At 37.9% G+C, this 23,967-nt stretch overlaps 2 protein-coding genes and 2 pseudogenes across 4 annotated transcripts; all 4 read right to left on the bottom strand.

Moving 5' to 3' along the window:
* Window positions 1-823: 823 nt before the first annotated feature.
* On the bottom strand, window positions 824-2,077 carry LOC306851044 (chemerin-like receptor 1; annotated as a pseudogene). Its single transcript has one exon. The product of its transcript is annotated as a chemerin-like receptor 1 (transcript).
* Window positions 2,078-6,215: 4,138 nt separating this feature from the next.
* Window positions 6,216-10,715, bottom strand: LOC306851316 (chymotrypsin-like protease CTRL-1). The gene is made up of 7 exons (XM_079387473.1): window positions 10,637-10,715; window positions 8,653-8,756; window positions 8,428-8,507; window positions 7,579-7,660; window positions 6,791-6,971; window positions 6,572-6,702; window positions 6,216-6,481 (listed from the first exon to the last, which is right to left on the bottom strand). The coding sequence occupies exons 1-7, from the start codon at window positions 10,680-10,682 to the stop codon at window positions 6,320-6,322; spliced, it is 786 nt and encodes a 261-aa protein (XP_079243599.1). The 5' UTR covers window positions 10,683-10,715; the 3' UTR covers window positions 6,216-6,319.
* A 606-nt stretch (window positions 10,716-11,321) lies between these two features.
* LOC306851779 (chymotrypsin-like protease CTRL-1) lies at window positions 11,322-16,409 on the bottom strand. The gene is made up of 8 exons (XM_079388218.1): window positions 16,312-16,409; window positions 15,066-15,177; window positions 14,579-14,850; window positions 14,378-14,457; window positions 14,159-14,240; window positions 12,979-13,159; window positions 12,721-12,851; window positions 11,322-12,581 (listed from the first exon to the last, which is right to left on the bottom strand). The coding sequence occupies exons 2-8, from the start codon at window positions 15,109-15,111 to the stop codon at window positions 12,420-12,422; spliced, it is 954 nt and encodes a 317-aa protein (XP_079244344.1). The 5' UTR covers window positions 15,112-15,177; window positions 16,312-16,409; the 3' UTR covers window positions 11,322-12,419.
* On the bottom strand, window positions 15,117-22,137 carry LOC306851780 (heat shock cognate 71 kDa protein-like; annotated as a pseudogene). The gene is made up of 7 exons (XR_013786040.1): window positions 19,720-22,137; window positions 19,214-19,419; window positions 18,079-18,231; window positions 17,322-17,877; window positions 17,051-17,244; window positions 16,654-16,852; window positions 15,117-16,535 (listed from the first exon to the last, which is right to left on the bottom strand). The product of XR_013786040.1 is annotated as a heat shock cognate 71 kDa protein-like (transcript).
* Between the last annotated feature and the right edge of the window lie 1,830 nt (window positions 22,138-23,967).

The following is a 23,967-nucleotide window of genomic DNA, read 5'->3' as shown; positions in this document are numbered from 1 at the left end:
TGACAACAGCCACCAAAAATGAAGAGGAGAGCAGATAATTAGTTCTGCAGTTTAACATTGGTGCTTTAAGCCTGAAATGCAAATTTGATTTGCCACATTCTATTCATAATATAGTTTATCTTTCTTTTTGAGTGTTTAAAAGCAGCGCAGATAGCGCCATCTAGAGGCCTTGCTCGTATTTGTAACTCACTTTGGTTAAAAGCATTTGCTAAACGAATTAATGTGGTCCTATAAAATGGCAGACCTTTTAAGCCATTAAGACGTCTTCTGTCCGTCTTCAAAATGGACAAAAAGCACTTTAATGGCGCCATATGGCTCACTATACATAGTCTCACTGTGTGTAGAAGAGATTGTGCTTTTGGCCTTTTTGTATAATGATACAAATGAAAAGCTGTTTTGTATACAGGAGAAAGTTATAGCCGTGCCTAAGACCTGTGTTTTTCATGGCAATCTGGAAAACAAGGTGTTGAAAATTGATAGGTTTTAAAACCACCAGAAAACAATATACCCAAAAGCCTTTCTAGTTATTTATTTAGACTGGTAGAAGGTTCCCTTATGTGATAAATGAGAACAGGTGAGGTGATTTATGGATAATATCATTAAACACTCTTAATACGTTGCTTTTAAGAATTTCAGTTTTACTTTGTTATTATTTAAACATTTCCAGGACTCTTGTTCGGAACACATCCCTGATTCATTCTTGAATTCGAAAGCAGCCAATATTTGATCCTGGAATAACATTTACTGCCCAAAAACATACACCTAACCCTGTCCCTGCCCCTACACCTGCCCCTACCCATAATTTATCCCAAAAATCAGAGGGAAATGATAGCTGAATAACAAGGGTGCCGAAGCACCTAACACTTATTATAAGCCTAAAACAAACATTTCCTGTAAATTTATCCCTCTAATCTGATTGGTTGATTTGGGATGTTGATCCAGGAACACATTGTAATTTTAATGGCTTCATTTTTCATCCTGGCAGCTGGCAAGCATAGAGATAGGGATGTCTTTTGTTTGCTTTGAAACTTTGAAGTCCTGGTGATCCTCAGCGAAAGCCGTCTCCAGCACCAGCAGCAGAGACTGTTTGAGCTTCTGCTTATACTCATCACACATGAACACATAGAGAATGGGGTTCAGACAGCTGTTTAAAAAAGCCAGGCAGTTTACTACAACTTTTGTTTTTAACAAAACCGCTTTAGCAGACTCACTCCACTGATTCTCTTTTGCACTTATGTAATAAAACTCGTGGATATGATAAGGAAGCAAGCATATAAAAAAGGCCAGGATCACAGCTATAACGACCCGGTACGACCTGAGCTGCTTCCTCGTTTTGAGGCTTTTGACTCGCACTCCGACTGCTGTATATGAAGATGCTATGATCAGGAAGGGGATGAGGAAGCCCACTATGAACCTATATGTGACCAAAGACTTGTAGGATTTTATAGAAGTTGCATAGTTAGAGATTCTTTCAGGCTCTGCTCTTGAGTGGATGACGACAGCAGGGATGCTGCAGCCGATGGATAAAACCCACACAATCTTGCAGATGATTCTGGCTTTGAACAGGGTTCGATTATTCTGAGTCCACACGACCATCCATGTGCACAGGCATCGGTCCAGACTGATAGTCGTCAGCAGAAAAATGCTAGCATATATGTTTAGGTAAATCATGAAGTTGAGAAACATGCTCTCGTAGTTCCAAAGTTCCAAGTCATCTTGCAAAAGGCTAAAATTAAGTTTATGATCAGAGTTGAGGAGAAGATGAAGTCTGCAATCGCCAAGTTGAGGAACCAAATGGAGTTGACTGTCGTCTTCATTTTGTAGCCGGTCACAAATATGACGAGCCCGTTTCCGATGAGACCTACGGCAGGGATGGCCAAGTAAATTAATATTTTGAAGACGTTAATGCCCGAAAAGCCCTCGTTCTGCATGGTAGAATTGTCTGTCGTGAATCTGGTCACATTGTTTGGCCCAAAAGTAGTGCCTGCTACTCAAAAACAAGAGAAAATACAATGAGTGTTGGTCTCTGGAATCAGAATATTGTTTTTGGTACATTTCACAATTTTTTTCTACGCTCGGACAATAAGCTGTGAGAAGTATAGTTTCACATTTTCACTTCATATTTAATTTTCTTTCTTTCTTTCTTTCTTTCTTTCTTTCTTTCTTTCTTTCTTTCTTTCTTTCTTTCTTTCTTCAGTCCTCAACTCGACAGGAACTCAACCTCACCAACACTGCTAAAACTCTTCTCTCCTCCTTCTCTCCCTTCACTGAGGCAGAAATATCAAAATTTCTCCCTAGCCATCCTACAACCTGCCCTTTAGACCCAGTCGCCTCATATGGAATACTGAAAACTCATCTCTTTCACAAATATTTGACTGCATTCTAACTTAAAAAAAAAAACCTCTCACTTCCTTAATCCCTCCTGGCTCTAGATTGTACTAATCTGAACACTGTCAGAAACCTATATTGCAAGCAGTTCCTGTGTCTATTTGCCTCCTCATGATAAATCGCTCATTGTATTCCTCAACTGAAAGTTGCTCTAGATCAGTGAGGGGCAAACTTGGCCCTTCCAGGCCACTTTCCTGCAGAGATTTGATCCAACCCTGATAAAACTCACCTGCCTTCAGCCTTCTAGCAATCTTGATTGGCTGGTTCAGGTGTGTTTGATTAGGGCTGGAGCTAAACTCTGAAGGAAAGTGGCCTGGAAGGGCTGAGCTTGCCCACTCCTGCTCTAGATAAAGGCATCTGCTAAATTAAGAAATGTAAATATAAATGTTTACATGTAAGCAACCATAGTAAATCATATTGAAATATTGCACAAATGAAACTCTTACCTATTTTCTGTAGCCTGGTTTGTATTGTCAGTGCTCACAAAAACTTATAATCATCAAATAATCACCAGCTGGAAGCAGGATCTCCTCTACTTATATGAAAAGCACAAGGGCGGATGGAGGATATTGCATGTCTGATTTACTAAGAATAACTGCATGATATCTCACAGGCAAAAGAAAAATGCCCATATATATATGTGTGTGTGTGTGTGTGTGTGTGTGTGTGTGTGTGTGTATATAGGGCTTAAGTTGTGTGTGTGTGTATATGTATATACATACATATACATATACATATACACACACACATGACTTAAGCCCTATTCGGACAGGACTAGTTTTACAGGGGGTCGTTAATCAAATAAAACATTTTTAAATGCATCATGCCTGGCCTGACTGGAGTTGTCAAATATCATTGGTCCTTTCTGGGGATGTCACGGCAAACTTCAAACCTGGCATGACATATGTTGCTGTCTCTTAACTGAATGCAATAACTTCATCAAAAGGGAAGCTAGAGAAAAAAAAAATATATAGGCATGTTCCTCTTTTCAGTGCGACATTTGTTTTCTGCACAGTCCTGTGGTCTCAGAACTCAGACATCATGTCTGTTGGAAACATTTTATGATAGAACCATCACCTCTACCACAAAAGACTGCTTTGTAAGTAATCTTCCTGATTTATCTCAATTCCTCAGCATATCCAACAGCACAGAAAAACTTGATGATATAACAGAAACTATGGACTCTCTCTTTTCTAGCACTTTAGTTGCTCCTTTACGCTTAAGGAAAATCAAAGAAAACAGTCTGACTCCGTGGTATAATGAGCACACTCAAAGAGAGCAGCCCGGAAAATGGAGCGCAGATGGAGAAAAACAAAACTAGAGGTGTTTCGTATAGCCTGGCAGGAAAGTACCCTATCCTACAGAAAAGCATTAAAAACTGCTAGATCTGATTACTTTTCTACTCTTCTAGAAGAAAACAAACATAACCCCCGGTATTTATTCAACACAGTCACTAAATTAACAAAAAGTAAAGCATCAACAGGTGTTGGCATTTCCCAAGAGCACAGCAGTAATGATTTTACTTTACTTCCAAGATCGATACTATCAGAGATAAAATTGTAACCATGCAGCCGTCTGTCACTGTTTGGTTCCTGTTTGCCCATATTTGGTTTTGTTCTGGTTCTTCTCATTAGTTCATTATTAGTCTATCATTGTTTGCTCCTTTGTTTCCTGTTCTTTATAGGCCTTGAGTTCTGTAATCTTCTTCGTCGCGTCTTAAAGTTATGTTTACGCTGTTTATCCTGTTGTTGAATACGTTTGCTCCATTAAAGAACCTGATTATTCTGAATCCCTCGTCTTCCTGCCTTCCTAGATCAGCATCGCGTAACACCGTCAGCTACAGAATCGCATCAGATGCACTATAGATCCCCTGAGGAACAATTCCACACTTTCTCTACTATAGGAGAGGAAGAATTGTATAAACCTGTTAAATCATCATTCTAAAGCAACAAAATGTATTTTAGACCCTATTCCATCTAAACTACTAAAAGAGCTACTTCCAGAAGTCATAGATCCTCTTTTGGCTATTATTAATTCATCATTGTCATTAGGATATGTCCCCAAAACCTTCAAATTGCCTGTTATTAAGCCTCTCATTAAAAAACCACAACTTGACCCCAAGGATCTAGTTAATTACAGACCGATCTCAAATCTCCCTTTTCTGTCATGTCAAAGATACTAGAAAAGGTAGTATCCTCACAATTATATTCCTTCTTAGAGAAAAATGGTATCTGTGAGGAATTCCAGTCAGGATTTACAAAGTCAGGAGAGTTACAAATGACCTGCTTCTATCATCTGATCATGGTTGTATATCTTTATTAGTTCTACTGGTTCGACACTATCGACCACAACATTCTTTTAAATAGACTTGAACACTTTGTTGGCATTAGTGGAAGTGCCTTAGCATGGTTCAAATCGTACTTAACTGACCACCATCAGTTTGTAGCAGTGAATGAAGAGGTATCATATCGATCACAAGAGCAGTACAGAGTACCTCAAGGCTCAGTACTAGGGCCGTTACTTTTCATGCTTTACATGTTACCCTTGGGAGATATTATCAGGAGACATGGTGTTAGCTTTCATTGTTATGCTGATGATACTCCGCTCTATATTTATTCATGGCCTGGTGAAACACACCAAATTGAGAAACTAACAGAATGCATAGTCAATATAAAAAACGGGATGACGAGTAACTTGCTAAATTCTGAAAAAAAACAGAGGTGTTAATTATCGGACCTAAAACCCCCCCATGTAATAACCTAGAACACTATCTAACACTTGACGGCTGCTCTGTCAATTGTTCATTAGTTAGGAACCTAGGGGTGCTGTTTGATAGCAATCTTTCATTTGAAAGCCACGCTTCTAGCATCTGTAAAACTGCGTTTTTCCACCTCAAAAACAAATCTAAATTGCGACCTATGCTCTCAAAGTCAAATGCAGAAATGCTTGCTTGATCAACCAACTACAGTTGGTCCAAAATGCAGCAGCTAGAGTCCTTACTAGAACCAGGAAGTATGACCATATTAGCCCGGTTCTGTCAACACTGCACTGGCTTCCCAGATCAGCATTGCGAGTCCCCGGATCCGCCTATCAAACATCGTATAGATTTTAAAATCTTGTTAATTACTTATAAAGCCCTGAATGGCTTAGCTCCTCAGTACTTGAGCTATCTCTTATCACATTATAGTCCTCCACGTCTGCTGCGTTCTCAAAACTCTGGCCGTTTGATAATACCTAGAATATCAAAATCGACTGCGGGCGGCAGATCCTTTTCCTATTTAGCAGCCAAACTCTGGAACAATCTACCTAACACTGTTCGGGAGGCAGACACACTCTGTCAATTTAAATCTAGATTAAAGACACATTTCTTTCACCTGGCTTACACATAACACACTACTACACTTCTGTTATTCAAATCTGTTAAAGAATTGTTAGGCTGCATTAATTAGATCAACCGGTACCGGGAACACTCCTCATAACACACCATGTACTCGTTGCATCGTAAGAAGAATGGCATCTAGAGTTTTGGTTCCTTGCCACTGTCGCCTCTGGCTTGCTCAGTTGGGGACACTTGATTTCTAGTGATTAGCGTCAATTTGACTTCACAGATACTATTTAAACTAAACTGAGCTAGACAATGACATCACTGAATTCAATAATGAAATGCCTTTAATGCCATTAATGCCCTAATGAAATTGAGTGTTTAATCTTATTATTATTATACATTACTGACACTCTATCCTCCAATTTGATACTGTTAAGTGCTTTGACAATCTGTATTGTTAAAAGCGCTATATAAATAAAGGTGACTTGACTTGACATATATAGCCCATTTAAACTGTTTTATTTTCATTGCTTGAGTCATTAAGCATCTTTAGAATGTGTTTTTTTTTTATTTTTTTATTGGCATTATGTTCAGAGAGTCGGAACTCTAGTTGTAGGCGACAGTCTGGTCAATCCATTGGCGGAGATAAGACACGCGGGCGTAGATGGCTGGGGCGCGAACATTGCAGTCGCTGGAGCCCCAGGACACGATGCCCACCTGATACCAAACACCTGCGCTCTCACACACCAGAGGACCACCAGAATCACCCTGTAGTTGATAGACAAAACCATATAGACACATTAGGACTATAGCACTGTATATATGCATTAAAATATTAAGGTATCTGTCTTCATATACCTGGCAAGAGGAGACACCGGAGGCTCCAGCGCAGATCATGGCATCTGTGATTCTGCTCTGACCCCAATATTGCTTGCACTGAGTGGGACTCATAAGGGGCAGCGCGGTCTGCTGCAGGATATTAGGACTTGCTATAAAAACAAAGTGAATAGAAGAAAATCAAAATAGAAGTCGTTTGAATGTTTTAAGTGATGATGATGATGATGATGATAAATTTACAGGTGGTTCCAGTTCTGCCCCATCCAGTGGTGACGCAAAGAGTGCCAGAGGGGATGCTGGTGGAGGAAGAAGCAAGACACACAGGAGAGACACGGGACGTCAGCTGGGCTGGAGAGGACAGTTTGAGCAGGGTGACGTCATTGTTGAAGGTATTACCGTTGTAGTAAGGGTGGCTGATGGCCTACAGTGGGAAGAAAATTGACTGTATGAGATGTCTTTTAAAAATTACTCCATAGGTTTTAGACATGATTAAATATTACAATTAAATGATAATGATTACATATTATATTTAAAGGTTTTGAGGAAAAGATAGAGAAGCTATTTAATAGGTTTGTTTCTTGATATTCAAAAGTTCGGAGTTGGCAAGACTTTTAAATGTGTGTGCATTTTTTAAATATAAATCTCTAATGCTCACCAAGGCTGCATTTATTTGATCAGAAATACAGTAAAAACGGTAATATTGTGAAATAGTATTACAAATACCTCTTGACTAAAAACATAATTTTTTTCTTTACAACTCATTTTTCATATTAGTGTTATTCTTTAGGCAGTATTGATAATTACTTACAATGTTAAAAAAATGCTAAAGGAGTCTGTTTGATGCAAGTATTTGTAAGATCCCATCATGTGTTTTGAGAAGTAAGCAAGCAATATTTTTAACTGAGGCAGAATGACAAAACCCTGTGGCTCTTGAGGTAATGCCAACGATATCAGAACCACAGCAATGTTATCAGCAGGCAGTCACTTAAAGTAAAGGGATGCTGAGTTGATATCATTAAAGCTTATACCTTGGCGATGCTCATGACTTGAACAGGCTCAGAGTTGGAGCCGCGGTCATGCTCTCCAAGAATAACATAGTGATATCCAGCCCTAGGGTAGGAGGAATAAACAGGAAAAGTTGAAAATAGAAGCATGGTAAAGAATCGGGCAGGATAAATTAAACCCTCTGGGGCCGGCTGTATCGCTAAAGACACTAGAAAGACACTAAAAAGTGCAAAAGACACTAAAAATACTCTGTTGATTTTGGTCACACAAATAAGTGTTATACATCAATCGAAACTGTTAAGTGTCTATTTTTTTGTGTACACTCACGATTACAACAAAACTTTGTGGTTTTGGAAAGAAAACCAACAGGGTGCGGTTTTTGTCTTCTCCATCTCCGCGATCCGCTTATAGTAACGCGTCACTAAAATGAACTGTAACTCGGCAAATACTCAACAAAGAAACTGGGAGTTATCTCTATAGAAAGCCTGAAGTGTCTACTTTCAAATGAAGTACAAACGTTCTGTGATAAAGTAATCCGTATGAAACCAACACAATGTTCAGTCTGTCCCATCTAACTTATTATTTTTAATACGATCCCGCCCCCTCGTGTTCACATGTAAATAACCACGTGATCCGCGAGCGCTTTGAGACGCCCAACATAAACAAAGAGTCAGGAGTGAAGAGTTTATCGCGGCTACTGTTCGTTTCTGGAAGAAGACGCGCTGAGTAAAGGATGGATTTCCCTCAAAATATGAACAAGAGTTCATCCAGAAGATAAGATCGATCTGATGAGTACGTAATGCTTCTTTTTTGCATTAGTTAACGTGTTATTGTGACAAACTTGAACATAAAACCAAATCAAACGTTCTTACCTCACACCGCAGTGGGAAGCAGTGACCACCCAGTACTGGTTGATCAGGGATCCTCCGCAGAAATGGAAGCCATTGGATTGCTGGTTCATGCATTATTAAATATAAATTATTTAACTTTGGGTAAGATGAACATGTTGGTAATATAAAATTTTCTATGCATCTCAACTTATACATATTAAATTGTAAAGAACCTTAAAAAGTATAATTAAAACTAGTAAAAGTTACCTGGAGAGAGACTTGCCAGGGCCAGGAACCAGACACTGCATTCTCTCCATTAACAATTTTGTTGTAGCCACTAATTACTGGCTTAATGGCAGGCACTCCACAACCTATGTAAGTACATGCAAAAACATACAATTGTGGGTTATTAGTCAGCTCTTGATCACTTTTTAGTTTGATTATAATAATATATATTGGACCTTAGAAATCCTTTATCCTTTGGTAAAAAAAGAAGAAGAAAAAAATAATATATATATATATATATATATATATATATATATATACAGTGCCCTCCAAAAGACAAAATTGCTCTGTTGGCTGTGGAGTCAAGACATTTGAAAATATGATTAAAAGATGAATATGAGACAAAACTACAGAATGTCACATTTTATTATTAGCTGTTTCAACACATACATGTTTTACAAAATAAAAAGAACAACACTTTTAGAGTTCATCCCACTCATTGGTGTGAGCATAAGTATTGGGACAGTTGAACATAAGGCAGATATAAAAGATTAAAAGCTATTATTTAGTTGCAGATCCCTTGCGCACAATCACAGCAGTGAGTCTGTGACCCATAGACATCACCAGACTCTTGGTCTCATACTTTGAAATACTTTTCCCAGCCTTTAATGCAGCCAATTCCAATTGTTGCTTGTTTTGAGGAGTTTCTGCCTTTACTCTCCTCTCCAGCTGGTCAAATTCATGTTCAATCGGATTTAAATCTGGAGATTGACTTGGACAATCTAAGACTTTCCATTTCTTTGCCCTTATAAATTCCTTGACTGAACTGGCAGGGTGTTTTGGGTCATTGTCCTGATGCAATATGAAGCACTTCCCAATGAATCTGGTGACATTTTCTTGAATATTGGTAGGCAAGATGGTTTTGTACCCTTCCAAATTCATTCTGCTACTGTCATCATACATTAAGTCATCAGTAAAGTTGAGAGGGCCTGTTCCAGAGGCAGCCATGCATGCCCATGCCATGACACCACCTCCACCATGCTTTACAGATGAGGCTGTATGCTTGGGATCATTTGCAGTTCCCTTTTTTTCTCCACATTTTTGCTTTCCCATCACTTAGATAAAGGTTCATCTTTGCCTCATCGGTCCATAAACACAGTTCCAAAACTCTTCTGGCTCACCTTTGTGCTTTTTTTCAAACTCTAATCTTGCCTTTCTATTTTTGGTGCTGGTCAGAGGTTTGCATCTTGCTGTGTAGCATCTGTAATTCTGTGTCAAAGTCTCCTGAGGACAGTAGATTGTCAGAGCATCACCCCAGCTTTCTGTAAGTCGATGGTGATTTTACAGACGTTTAGGGTTCATTTTCATAGCTTTTATGATTTGTCTGTCATCAACTACTGTTGTTTTCTCAGCCAATCAGGTCGTTGTTGGTTGCTGGTGTCGCTGGTGGTTTCCAAACTCTTCATTTCTCCATGACCTTTATTTTTGCTATAGCTCTAATTGACTTCCTCTTTTCTTTTAGCATCCAAATTGCTTGCTTTCCTCTCAAAGTCAGCTCCCTCATCTTCATCCTGGTTTGTGTGTGTCATCATCGAATGCAAGATTCAGAATACAGAAGTAATGGATATAACTGATACGACACATTGCCTGCTTTTAATATCTGAAGAAGTAATGCAACAGGACACAGCTGATCACTTAGAAAGACCTGTGAGGCAACTGTTCCAATACTTATGCTCACATCAGATAGAGAGATGAAACTCTAAAAGTGCTGAACTTCTTAGCTGGTAAAACATCTATGAGTTGAATCACCCAATAATAAAATGTGACATTTTGTAGTTTTGTCTCATATTCATCTTTTAATCATATTTGTAAATGTCTTGACTCCACAGCCAACAGAGCAATTTTGACTTTACTGTTCCAATATATATATATATATATATATGCTGTCAATTATGTTTTAGAGTAATTATTATCTTCAGGTTGACACTGACTCCTACTACCCTCATTGCAAACTTTGAAAACTCACCCAGAGTGGAGGCCACCAAAGCAAAACAGCTGATGATCCAGAACATGGTGGAGACAAGTGCTTAAAGTTCTGCTGCTGTTCCCACTGGGTCTCTCCCATGGTTTATATTCTACTCAGCATCTGATAAAACTGGGAATTCATCAAGGTGCTTCCATGCAGCTGGTAGGATCTCAGAGCTCAGGAACGTTCTTATCTTGTTTAGTACAGTCATGTGGCAAAAAATATGTTGAAATATTGACAAGAACAAATCGTTTAACTGAGAAAAAGGTCGGCTTCCCACCTTTGTTGAAACATTTTTTTTCCTGAATGCATTCAAGTGTAGCGTTGAGACACCTGAGATGTTATTCTTCCACCTGTAAATATATAACCTGAAGTTCTTGTTGACCCCATATAATCTTTCCAGCAGAAGATACAAGAAAAAAGAAAGGATATATAGCATATATCCTTTCTTATATGCTAAATGATTTTTTAAAAAATTTTTGTTCATTGTGCAGAATGTTTTGGGGTTTTTTAACACAATAAAACAATGGGAAAATATATTTAACCACTGTGGATTCTAGGAAAATGCCTAGGAGGTTACAAAGTATTACTCACTTTAACGCTGACTCCCTGGGAATGCTCAAAGTCTGCACAGGTTTTGTATTGGAACCATGATCATGCTCAAGGACAACACAGACAAGCAGACAAGTGTGTAATGTCTTTTCTTAATCAATGCAAACATATGACGAACAACTTTTCAAATAGCATTGGCAATGTACAGAAGTGCATAAACAGACATGACTTAACCTGCTCTTGTGTTTTAGTTGGATTTGATCCTGAGAAATTAATTTAACACACTATATATCCTAGTAAAAAAGTAATACATTTATTTCATACTAAGTATAGTTCAAATCTATTAACTACTGACAGATAACTCGAGAGCTACTGATATAAAAATTTTAATGAAACTTTATTTGGAGTGTTACTTGTGCACAATGCACATTTCGTATTAATAAGCCTAAAATGTGTTTTAATGTCACTTTTGATGAGGATTGTATAACATCACCCTTTAAATACAAAATATTTAAAGTGTACCTAAAGTATACTTGCAGTAGTTCCACTTTAGCACAATCAAACATACTAAGTATGTCTTTAATTTAAATTCAGCACTACTTCCGCACAATTAAAGTACATTAAGTACACAATTAGTTGTTCCAATTTAGCAGACTTGAAGTATACCAGTTTAGTATACTAAAAGTACAATTGTGGGGTATTTTATTAAGTACATACATATGAAAATGTATTTGTAGTATACTTAGCATGAAATAAATGTATTTCAAATACATTTAAGTATATTTATTTTTCACTAGGGTAATTTTAATATAAAACCTACCACCGGATTGGGGAACTGATGTTATACATCTACTAAAAATCATTCCAAAATTGTGAAAGGTCTAGCATCATTTGATTGCAGATGCCACTTAGTTTAACTTCTTCTAGTGAACCAAATGTAGTGTGCTTGTGCATGACCCAGAAATCTTTATTTAATATTTATATATGTGTGCATACATAAGTTCAGCATAATCAATAGTTAATAAAAATTAAAACACATACACTGATATATACATATAAGTTATAACATGCTTTTAATAACTCTGTTGGCATTATGTTATGAGTTATTTCCAGTATTCAAAGCAGTACAGTAACAGTGTTATGAAGACACAGTTTGATCACTGGACTAATGAATGAATATTCAGACACAAAAGAATCAGAAACTGTGAGGCATGAGATTTAAGCTGGTGCTCTAGTTGTATGTAATGATTTCACTGATCCATTGTCGAAAGTAAGAGACACGGGTGTAGACAGCTGGACGGTCAGTGCTGCAGGATTCGTGGCCCCAGGAAACGATGCCCACTTGGTACCATACACCTGAACTCATACACATCAGAGGACCACCAGAATCACCCTGCAGTCGACACATAGAAATTAGTGACTAACATTGAGAGTTTGGACCCTTTCATACAGTCTGTGAGCTGCTATTTCACATATTTTAATTAATGTAGTTTGACTTTTTGTGTGTGTAATATATTCATCTGTCTTTATACCTCACAAGATGAGGCTCCAGAGGCTCCAGCACAGATCATGGCGTTTGTGATTCTGTTCCTACCCCAAACCTGCCTACACTGAGCATGACTAACTATCGGCACAGTGGCCTCCTGCAGAATTCGAGGATTTGCTAAAAGCAAAAGAATAATGTGAGACAACGAGTGTCTGAATGGTTGAGCAGTTTATCTAGTAAATCCAAGAGTTATAGGTATTGAAAATGTTCTGTTGTATGTAGGTGATAAGAATTGCAGACTTACAGACAGTTTCAGTTACTCCCCAGCCAGTGATGACACACACAGTCCCAGGGAGGATGCTTAAGGAGCTAGACAGACATATAGGAGCGATACGGGATGTCATCTGTACTGGACTGGACAATTTCAGTAGTGCAACATCATTGTTGAACTTGATCTGTTTGTTGTAGTCAGGATGGGTGATGACCTGTAAGTCAAAAACTTTGTTTTGTTTGTAATGTAGCAAGATTGTTTTTTTTTTAATTAATTAATTTATTCAGCAAGGATGCTGTCACTTTTGACTTTTGAATTGATCAAAAGTGATAGTAAAAACAATTATACAGTTACAAAAGATTCTTATTTTGAATAAATGCTGTTATTTTGAACTTTCGATTCATCAATGAATTCTGAAAAAAAATGATCACAGTTTCCAGAAAAAAATCTTAATTAGAACAAATGGTTTAAACACTGATAATAAGAAATGCTAGAATGATTTCTGAAGGATCATGTAACAAGACTGGCGTAATGGCTGCTGCAATGTCAACTTTGCCATCACAGGAATAAATTAGACTTTAAAATATATTAAAATAGAACTCTTATTTTAAATTGAAATAATATTTAACAAAATGTGTAAAAATTTAGATTTATACATCATCTGTAAGCTTATAAATAATCTTTCCATTGATGTATGGTTTGTTATGATAGGACAATATTTGGCCGAGATATAACTATTTGAAAATCTGGAATCTGAGGGTGCAAAAAAAAATCTAAATATTGAGAAAATCACCTTTAAATTTGTCCAAATTAAGTTCTTAGCAATGCATATTACTAAGCATATATATTTACTGTAAGAAATCTTGATGGAACATGATCTTTACTTAATATCCTAATGATTTTTGGCATAAAAGAAAAATAGATAATTTTGAATGTTACAGAATGTTACATTTTATTATTGGGTGATTCAACACATAGATGTTTTACCCATACAATGTATTTTTGGCTATTGCTACAAATATACCCCAGCTACTTAAGACTGCTTTTGTGGTCCAAGGTCACAAATGACTGTTTTTATTGTATTTTTGATTAAATAATTGTAGCTTTAAAGAGACTTCAAAAAAAAAAAAAAAAAAAAACTTCCCCAAACTGACCCCTAGTTTAATTTAAAACTTTGAAACTTCTTTTAATGCAATAATATTGAAGATGATACCTTGGCAATTTTCTTGACTTGAATATTTTCATTATTGGAACCACGGTCATACTGTCCAAGGACCACATAGTCATTTCCAGGCCTAGAAAGACAGTGACAAAGCATAAAAAGTCTAAGATCTAAAATAACTGAATGAAATGAGATAAGATAGATAGATAGATAGATAGATAGATAGATAGATAGATAGATAGATAGATAGATAGATAGATAGATTCTTACTGAACTAAACAGTGGGCAGCAGTGAGGATCCAGTTTTCGTTGATCAGGGAACCACCACAGAAGGGCTGACTACTTGAACTCTGGATCAAATATAAAAATTTCATCATTATCCAGAGAATAAAGCCCACCACCACTAGGATATTCTGAGAAAAGGATCCACTAGTATGAACAAAGATTGTGTCTTTAAACTTATAACACTACCTGGATAGAGACCTGCCAGGGCCAAGAGTAAATGACATCTGCATGATTTCCCCCAACAACACTTGGAACGTTTGGCAGATCTTTTAGCAGATCTTTTGGCAGATCTTTTAGCAGATCTTTTAGCAGATCTTTTCGCAGATCTTTTCGCAGATCTTTTGGCAGATCTTCTGGCAGATCTTTTCGCAGATCTTCTGGCAGATCCCCCAAAACACTTATAGATCTTTCGACAAGTTCAACTGCTCGGTAACGCAATGGGTAACGAACCCCACATCCTGTTACCATTGTTCATAAAGAAACAAATGAGAAAAGTATCACAATAACATACACAATAACACATATGATAATCTGTATGTGTATGTGTGTGTGTGTGTATATATATATATATATATATATATATATATATATACACACATACACACACACACACAATATATATATAACCATATATGTCTGTAACCTGTAATCCTTTATCCTCATACATACTCACCCAGAGTGGAAGCCACCAAAGCCAAGAAGCTAATGATCCAGATCATGTTGTACACAAGCACCTAATGTGTTGCTGTTGTTCCCATTAGGTCTCTTTATATTCTCTCTAGCATCTGTTAATTTTTGCAATTCATACAGGTGTTTCCATGCAGTTAGGAGCGGCTCAGGAATTTTTGTATTTGTCATATGAGGAAAAGAACAATAGAAAAAATATTTTTTTTTTCCTTACATCACTAACTGTAATAGGTGGGTCAGCCAAACAAAAACAAAAGGGATATCACTTACCTTTCTTAAAACAAACCCTTTTTCTTACTACTTTTTTTTCTCATTGAATGCATTCAATTGCAGAAATGAGTGTTGCATATAACGCAGGCTGTTCTAACAGACCTTTACATTAATTCTAGCATGATATGAAACATGAGAAAACATGATACAAGATATTAAGGAAATAATATGCTTTATTTTTAATTGAGTCATACAGGAAACTAAATGAATGAATGAACTGTAAAGCATAGGTGTAAAAAACCCTCCCTGTAGAATAATAATGAATAATGAGTTAATAAAGAATAACAGCTAACTGAACTGTAACTGAAAGTTACAAGGCCTCACCTCAGCTAGGTATTTTGTTGTAATTATAGCATGACTAACCTTGTAACCGTTGAATAATAGCTTAGCTATAGAATTAGGGATTTAGAAACATGGGGCTAAATAAATATGCTAATGCTGTTTTGTAAGTGCCATATTGCTTTGGTCACAAGCTATAAATTGGTCTCATCTGGCACATCTGACCAATGTGAGTTGATGAGAAGCAGGTTTGAGATGCAGGAATTTTACGTAAATCAAATTTTGCATTGGTTTCTGTCTATGTGTGAGCCTAAATATTCTGGTGTCAAGTTTAGTCCACTTCCTCAATGGTAGGACCAGAGGAGGAAACACACCTGATTCAACTCATTAGTAGAGTAGAGACTCCAAGACCAGAAATAGATGGGTCAGATAAAAGAGACATGCCAAATGTGTACTGTTGGTGTACCTCCAGGAACAGGGTTGGAAAACACTGGCTTAATGATCTCTTTGTTATTGGGTGAAACACTCTGGGTGGTTACATAAATGGGTTTAACATCTTCAAGCTAAGAATATTGAATAAAGTTCTTTCAATGACATAATCATAACTCAAAAGGATAGCCTTAATTCCGAGTGTAATCTGTACTGTAGGTTAGCATGCAAATTAAACAGTTTACAGTTGTTACCTGGTTCCTGTCCAACCAAGCTATGACCTCATTGCATTTGTCAATCATAGTTTTGTTGTCCTCTGCACTGATCTTGTCCTTCAGCTTGTCAGTGCTCTTCATGTTAAAGGCCAGCGACTCCAAAGTGTTCTTGGCAGTGACCTTCTCCTTCTGGGCTTCGTCCTCTGCTTTGTATTGGTCAACTTCCTGTACCATACGTTCAATTTCTTCCTTGCTCAAACGACCTGAAAGTAAAGATTAGTGAGAAACTCACTATGAAAAACAGACCATTTTTGATCTCCAGAATCAAGTCATTAAGTATAAAGTCAACTCTTTATTCAAAGTCAGGGGAAATTATTTTACCTTTGTCATTGGTGAAAGTGATCTTGTTCTCTTTGCCAGTGCTTTTGTCCACTGCGGACACATTGAGAATGCAATTGGCATCAATGTCGAAGGTAACTTCAATTTGTGGCACACCACGAGGAGCAGGAGGGATGCCAGTCAACTCAAATTTGCCAAGAAGGTTGTTATCCTTCGTCATGGCTCTCTCTGCCTCGTATACCTAAGGGTAAGAAAAATGTGATCATTAAATCAGACTCCAATTAGCTGAAATGCCTTAAGAGTTTCTGGGTGAATTACCATCAACATCTCAGTTGTTTTAAAGACATTCCTGAATAGTCCAACATTGGTCATTACCAGCATATGTGGTGTTTTGGATGCTAGTTTGTTGGTGCCCCTACCAGGCTTAACTTTAATTTACCTGGATCAGTACACCAGGCAGGTTGTCCGAGTAGGTGGTGAAAGTCTGGGTTTGCTTGGTGGGAATGGTGGTGTTCCTCTTAATTAACACAGTCATGACACCACCAGCTGTCTCAATGCCCAGAGAGAGAGAGGAGTGACATCCAGCAGCAAAAGGTCTTGGACGTTCACCTGCTAAGATGGCTGCCTGGACATCTGGTGAAATTTGAAGAAAGATTAGTATGTCATAAAGCAATTACTAATCCATGTAGAGTGGAAATTAAACCTCTTACCTGCTCCATAAGCTACTGCTTCATCAGGGTTGATGCTTTTGTTAACATCCCGGCTGTTAAAGAAGTCCTGAAGCAGCGTTTGGATTTTGGGAATGCGAGTGGAGCCACCAACCAGCACAATGTCATGGATCTGCGCCTTGTCCATCTTGGCATCCCGCAGAGACTTTTACACCAGCTCCAGTGTACCACGGAAAAAGTCAGCATTGAGCTCCTCAAAACGTGCTCTGGTGATGTAAGTGTAGAAGTCGGGACCTTCATACAGAGAGTCGATTTCAATGCTGGCCTGCATACTGGAGGAAAGGGTGCACTTGGCGCGCTCACATGCTTTCCGCAGGCGACGGACTGCACGTTTATTGCCAGTGATGTCTTTCTTGAACTTGTGTTTGAACTCTGCAATGAAGTGGTTGACCATTCTGTTGTCGAAAACTTCACCACCCAGATGGGTGTCACCGGCAGTAGCCTTGACTTCGAAAATGCCATCCTCAATTGTCAGAATGGACACGTCAAAGGTGCCACCACCCAAATCGAAGATGAGGACATTGCGCTCAGCACCAACCTGTAGTAAACTGTGACCATAAAAGCACCAGTTTAACCCTTTAAACCTTACTGTGCTGAAAGTTCATCTGAGATGCTGGACGACAAAAACTAGATGCAACTTCATTGAAACATCATTACAATCCAGTTTAGCTTGTTTACCAACCTCATATATTTACCTATTCATATATAAACCACTGAACTAGGTAGGGTATCTCTATACCTTTTTGTCCAATCCATATGCGATGGCAGCGGCTGTTGGCTCATTGATAATACAGAGGACGTTAAGGGCAGCAATGGTTCCAGCGTCCTTGGTGGCTTGGCGCTGAGAGTCATTAAAGTAAGCAGGCACTGTAATGACTGCATTGGACACCGGCTGAAACAACAAGATCAAATCATCATTAGCATGATCCTGTTTAGCATATATAAATTATTCACACAAGTTTTTTAGTGAAGTGATTTTTGTGCTTATTAATGAAAGGGTCTATGCATTAATTATGATTACTGCTCTTTGTTCAAAAATAATTTTGCTCATGAAGAAACAACACATGCTTTCAGGAACATTTCTTGGAAAAGATGCAAGTTTGGAAGCAGCACAGTTAAACAAAATGAGTCTGACACTGACGATTGCAATCAAGTTCACATACTTCCTGTAACCGGTGTTATCTCCAAATATCTCATACAAAGTGGAGGTATAATTCTGCACATAACATGCACAAAACAAACTTCAGTCTGTATTAGAGATTTCTGAACATGAAACGTGTGTTGCAGGATCAGATATTAATCTGTGGTGAATTTTAAAAACCACTTTTTACTGCAGACATCAATAAAAGATAAGATGTGTTTGAAGCTGTTTGCAGAACTTTGAACTTGTGCTGCAGAGAAATGTTAGTCTTCACCACAGTACGTATGTTTCTCTGTTTTGGTTTTGGCTCGTGCCAGTATGTGATAAATGCTTTATATCCGTTATAATTTATGCACAACTCTCCTTGGTTTGCATTTTTCAAAGTTTAGAGAAATGCTTTAAAAGTTGTAGTGCAAACAAATACGGTGGTCTAAAAATATGTATTGTTTCAAAACAAAGGATGTTACTTAATAAGTAATAATAAGTACACAATACTTTCCAGTATTTTCAGAATGTCTACCACATCCTCATAGTCTTGAAGTGACCAATCTTTGATTCTGAACTCACACATTACACATTTTCTCGCAAAGTTAATGACAATGTGATGTAAAGGAAGATATGCTTTCTATTTCCTGTTTGCTTGAATGCAACAAATGGGCCTGAAAGGGTGCTAAAATAAATGTGAAAGATTTAAAAGTGCTTATTTACTGTGCTTTTGCATTGTTTTATTCACCTTGCCCAGGTAAGCCTCAGAGATCTCCTTCATCTTAGTGAGGACCATAGAGGACACCTCTTCAGGGTAAAAGGTCTTTATCTCTCCTTTGTACTCCACTTCCACCTTGAGCTTACTACCATCATTGATTACTTTAAAGGGCCAGTGCTTCATGTCAGCCTGAACCACATGGTCATCAAAGCGTCGACCAATCAAGCGCTTGGCATCTGTTGAACCAATAAGATGCATGCAAAAGACAAAATGACAACAAACAGAAGCATTGCTTTAAAAGCTGCTGTTGGTTGCTGCTAACAAAGACTTTACAGTTATGTACAGTATGTCTCACTTGACTTTTAGTATTATAATTTAATTAACTACACTGCCATCTAATGGAGAACAGTAGCATAAAGTGTTAATGTCACCTAATAAGTGTTAATGTCAATCTTTCATTCTTTGAAAGATTGACATTAACAAAAAAAGACAAATGCATCATGTTCTTGCAAATTATGAGCTGCTTTACCAAACACTGGGGTTCATGGCTACTTGGTTCTTGGCTGCATCAGTCTTTCGGTGTCTGTGAAAGCAACATAGCTGGGGGTTGTTCTGTTCCCTTGGTCATTGGCGATGATCTCCACCTTAACATGCTGGAAGATTCCCACACAGGAGTAGGTGGTGCCCAAATCAATACCCACTGCTGGACCTTTTGACATATTGCCTGGACCAGATGACCAATGGTAATTTTATTTAAGTATCAGAATAAATCATTTTTAACTGTTTTATTGAGAATGACATGAAAATAATGTTTACCTTCTATAGGCCTTAGTGAGCTTACAAATCTCACCTTTAATGTGTGTATGTTATCTTTTTTATAAACAGTCCTACAATATCAAGTATGCTAAGAAATAGCATCCAACAATGCCATTAGCCTACACGAATGCTTTCAAAGGTAATTTAACTTAAAGTATTGTTTGCATTAGTTATGCAACTTTTAAACAAAACATAAATTTTTAAGTGAGAAACGCATGTTTTAAGATTAACTGTAGGACGATGGAACTTCAAAAGGTATTTTCACACTTTAAATAGTTAACCCTGGATCATTCTAAAACCCAGGTTAAAGAAATCCTTGGTCATCTTGTTTTACATTGCTCATATTGTATTATCAAGTGTTTCCTGAATGAACCTATTGGTCTATAAAGGTAAGAACAGTTGCGGGTGCTAAACCTGCTTCTAAGTTGTGTGTGGAACATAATTTACCACGGATTAAAAGCGGGGTTAGAACGATGATAACCTGGGGTTAAATCCAGTGTAAAAAATATTACACACACACACACACATATATATATATATATATATATATATATATATATATATATATATTTTAAGAATGAAAAATATTGCATATTCAACTTGAACAAAAATAATAGGTATCAGGATATCAGTAAAATGATTAGTCAGTATCTAAATAAAATAGTGTAGACTGAATGGGGCACGTTTCCAGCTACATCCACATTTGTTCTGTAGTCATGCCTCCCTAAGCTGCTTTAGAAAGCACTAGATTGCCTGCTTGGCTACATGCCATGACTGTGTGTAACAGCAACTGTGAAGCTCTCTCGGTGCACACTGCTTACTTAATTCTTACTAATCAATTATTATAATTCATTATAAAGATTGAACATTGTCTTCTTCATCTTTTAATAAAGCATTGTGAAATGCAAAACCAAACAGGTCGGTATACAAGGGGCACCTGGAAGTTTCACTTCATTTGCAGAGCAAATCAAATGAAGGAGTTAACGAAAATCCTCAGAGAAGAAAAAAACAGGCCTGACAAAGAAACCGGATGTTTCTTACAGAAAAGCTGTCATTATGAGACAAGAGCACATTGGGGAAGTTAAGAGACACAAAGAATCTAGTGCTGAATGGGTCATGAGGCCTGCGAGACCCACATGATTTGCTGTGTCTGTATGTGTGGCAGATGTGAGGGGGCAAAATTAGTTTGTAGTTCTCGGAATAAGGGGCCACACACACACATATACATATATGTATATATATAATTTGTACAGTTTTTTATTACAAAACCAAAACTTTATCTATAATAAATAATACTAATTAAATATAATTAATTAATTGTCCAGCATCCTAAGTTTTTACGATATATTATTTTATTGCAAATAATTTTTTATTTCCCATATGACCTTTGTGTTATTTCATATAGTTTCGATTGCTTTACCATGATTCTAAAATGTGAAAAGGGTAATAATAAAGAAACAGTAGGTGTGTCTAAACTTTAAATGGTGTCCTCCATTCATATTTTTTTCCTCCTTCTAGCACAGGGATTTTCAAATGAACCCTGGCACTTCCCCAGAACACTTTGGATGTCTCCTTTATCCACTTTGATGATAAGTTTCTAATAATAAACTTAAGTCACTAAAGTAAAATGTTTTTCTTCTGGGACTTCTTTCCTGGTGTTTAGTGTGGGATTTGGTCTAGAACACACAACATCTATTCTTTTTAACAATTTGCACATCAGAACAAATGAAAAACCTTTAATGCAGGACTTCCAAAACCTAAAAAAATCTAAAACAGACAGAAGCAGACAGAACAGAACACTCAGCCAGACTGCTTGCAATCAAGCTTAAAAAAAAAACTTTACCTTCCTGGAAAAGTTGTATTTGAGAGGTAATGGAGTGTAATGTGTGTCCTTTCCCTCAGAACGGGGTCTGCCCTTGGCCAAAGCCCTGCTAGAGCTCGTCTTGGTGCCTTTTGCACTCCTGCACTGCTGGACTCAGAGGTAGAAGCCCTGTGAGTATATAGCCACGGCGGCCGGAGAGATTCCAGCATGAAGTCACCTGACCTCACAGAGCAGAGAAAGTTCCAGGCTGCAGATCTCGTGCTCCAGGCTTGCCAGCTAAACGGCTGCCATTCAGAGCAAGCACAGCGAGGTAACAACCAACTGCTAACACCAGGGCAGTGTAACACAGAAGACAGAATTTTCATTCACAGGTTATTCAGTCTTTATTAAGTATGACACAAACTCAATAAGTGCAGTGTCCTCACCTTTTTTGTTTTTGTAGATTTAAGAATTTTGAGATCTTTTTGTGGTGCTTTTTGCCTCAAAACGCCCAGTGGTGCTGTAGCATGTTAGATAAACACATGCTCTCATGAGATAAGTTCACCAGACAGTGTTAACTGAAACGCGTATGAATAAGATATTCCTAAAGGGATATGCTTGTCAAAAACAAAGTTAATCCAAAACAATGCTCTCAGTGTATGTGCATCTAACACTGTATATTACAGGTCCTTTTCAAAAAATTAGCATATTGTGATAAAGTTCATTATTTTCTGTAATGTACTGATAAACATTAGACTTTCATATATTTTAGATTCATTACAACACAACTGAAGTAGTTCAAGCCTTTTATAGTTTTAATATTGATGATTTTGGCATACAGCTCATGAAAACCCAAAATTCCTATCTCAAAAAATTAGCATATTTCATCCGACCAATAAAAGAAAAGTGTTTTTAATACAAAAAAAAAAAAAGTCAACCTTCAAATAATTATGTTCAGTTATGCACTCAATACTTGGTCGGGAATCCTTTTGCAGAAATGACTGCTTCAATGCGGCGTGGCATGGAGGCAATCAGCCTGTTGCACTGCTGAGGTGTTATGGAGGCCCAGGATGCTTCGATAGCGGCCTTAAGCTCATCCAGAGTGTTGGGTCTTGCGTCTCTCAACTTTCTCTTCACAATATCCCACAGATTCTCTATGGGGTTCAGGTCAGGAGAGTTGGCAGGCCAATTGAGCACACTAATACCATGGTCAGTAAACCATTTACCAGTGGTTTTGGCACTGTGAGCAGGTGCCAGGTCGTGCTGAAAAATGAAATCTTCATCTCCATAAAGCTTTTCAGCAGATGGAAGCATGAAGTGCTCCAAAATCTCCTGATAGCTAGCTGCATTGACCCTGCCCTTGATAAAACACAGTGGACCAACACCAGCATCACTGACTGTGGGTACTTGACACTGGACTTCAGGCATTTTGGCATTTCCCTCTCCCCAGTCTTCCTCCAGACTCTGGCACCTTGATTTCCGAATGACATGCAAAATTTGCTTTCATCCGAAAAAAGTACTTTGGACCACTGAGCAACAGTCCAGTGCTGCTTCTCTGTAGCCCAGGTCAGGTGCTTCTGCCGCTGTTTCTGGTTCAAAAGTGGCTTGACCTGGGGAATGCGGCACCTGTAGCCCATTTCCTGCACACGCCTGTACACGGTGGCTCTGGATGTTTCTACTCCAGACTCAGTCCACTGCTTCCGCAGGTCCCCCAAGGTCTGGAATCGGTCCTTCTCCACAATCTTCCTCAGGGTCCGGTCACCTCTTCTCGTTGTGCTGCGTTTTCTGCCACACTTTTTCCTTCCCACAGACTTCCCACTGAGGTGCCTTGATACAGCACTCTGGGAACAGCCTATTCGTTCAGAAATGTCTTTCTGTGTCTTACCCTCTTGCTTGAGGGTGTCAATGATGGCCTTCTGGACAGCAGTCAGGTCGGCAGTCTTACCCATGATTGCGGTTTTGAGTAATGAACCAGGCTGGGAGTTTTTAAAAGCCTCAGGAATCTTTTGCAGGTGTTTAGAGTTAATTAGTTGATTCAGATGATTAGGTTAATAGCTCGTTTAGAGAACCTTTTCATGATATGCTAATTTTTTGAGATAGGAATTTGGGGTTTTCATGAGCTGTATGCCAAAATCATCAATATTAAAACAATAAAAGGCTTGAACTA

Source organism: Barbus barbus (assembly GCF_936440315.1).
Source record: "Barbus barbus genome assembly, chromosome: 31".
Taxonomy (NCBI): domain Eukaryota; kingdom Metazoa; phylum Chordata; class Actinopteri; order Cypriniformes; family Cyprinidae; genus Barbus; species Barbus barbus.
The sequence above is the reverse complement of the archived record's forward strand: the minus strand, read 5'-3'. Positions and strand labels throughout refer to the sequence as shown.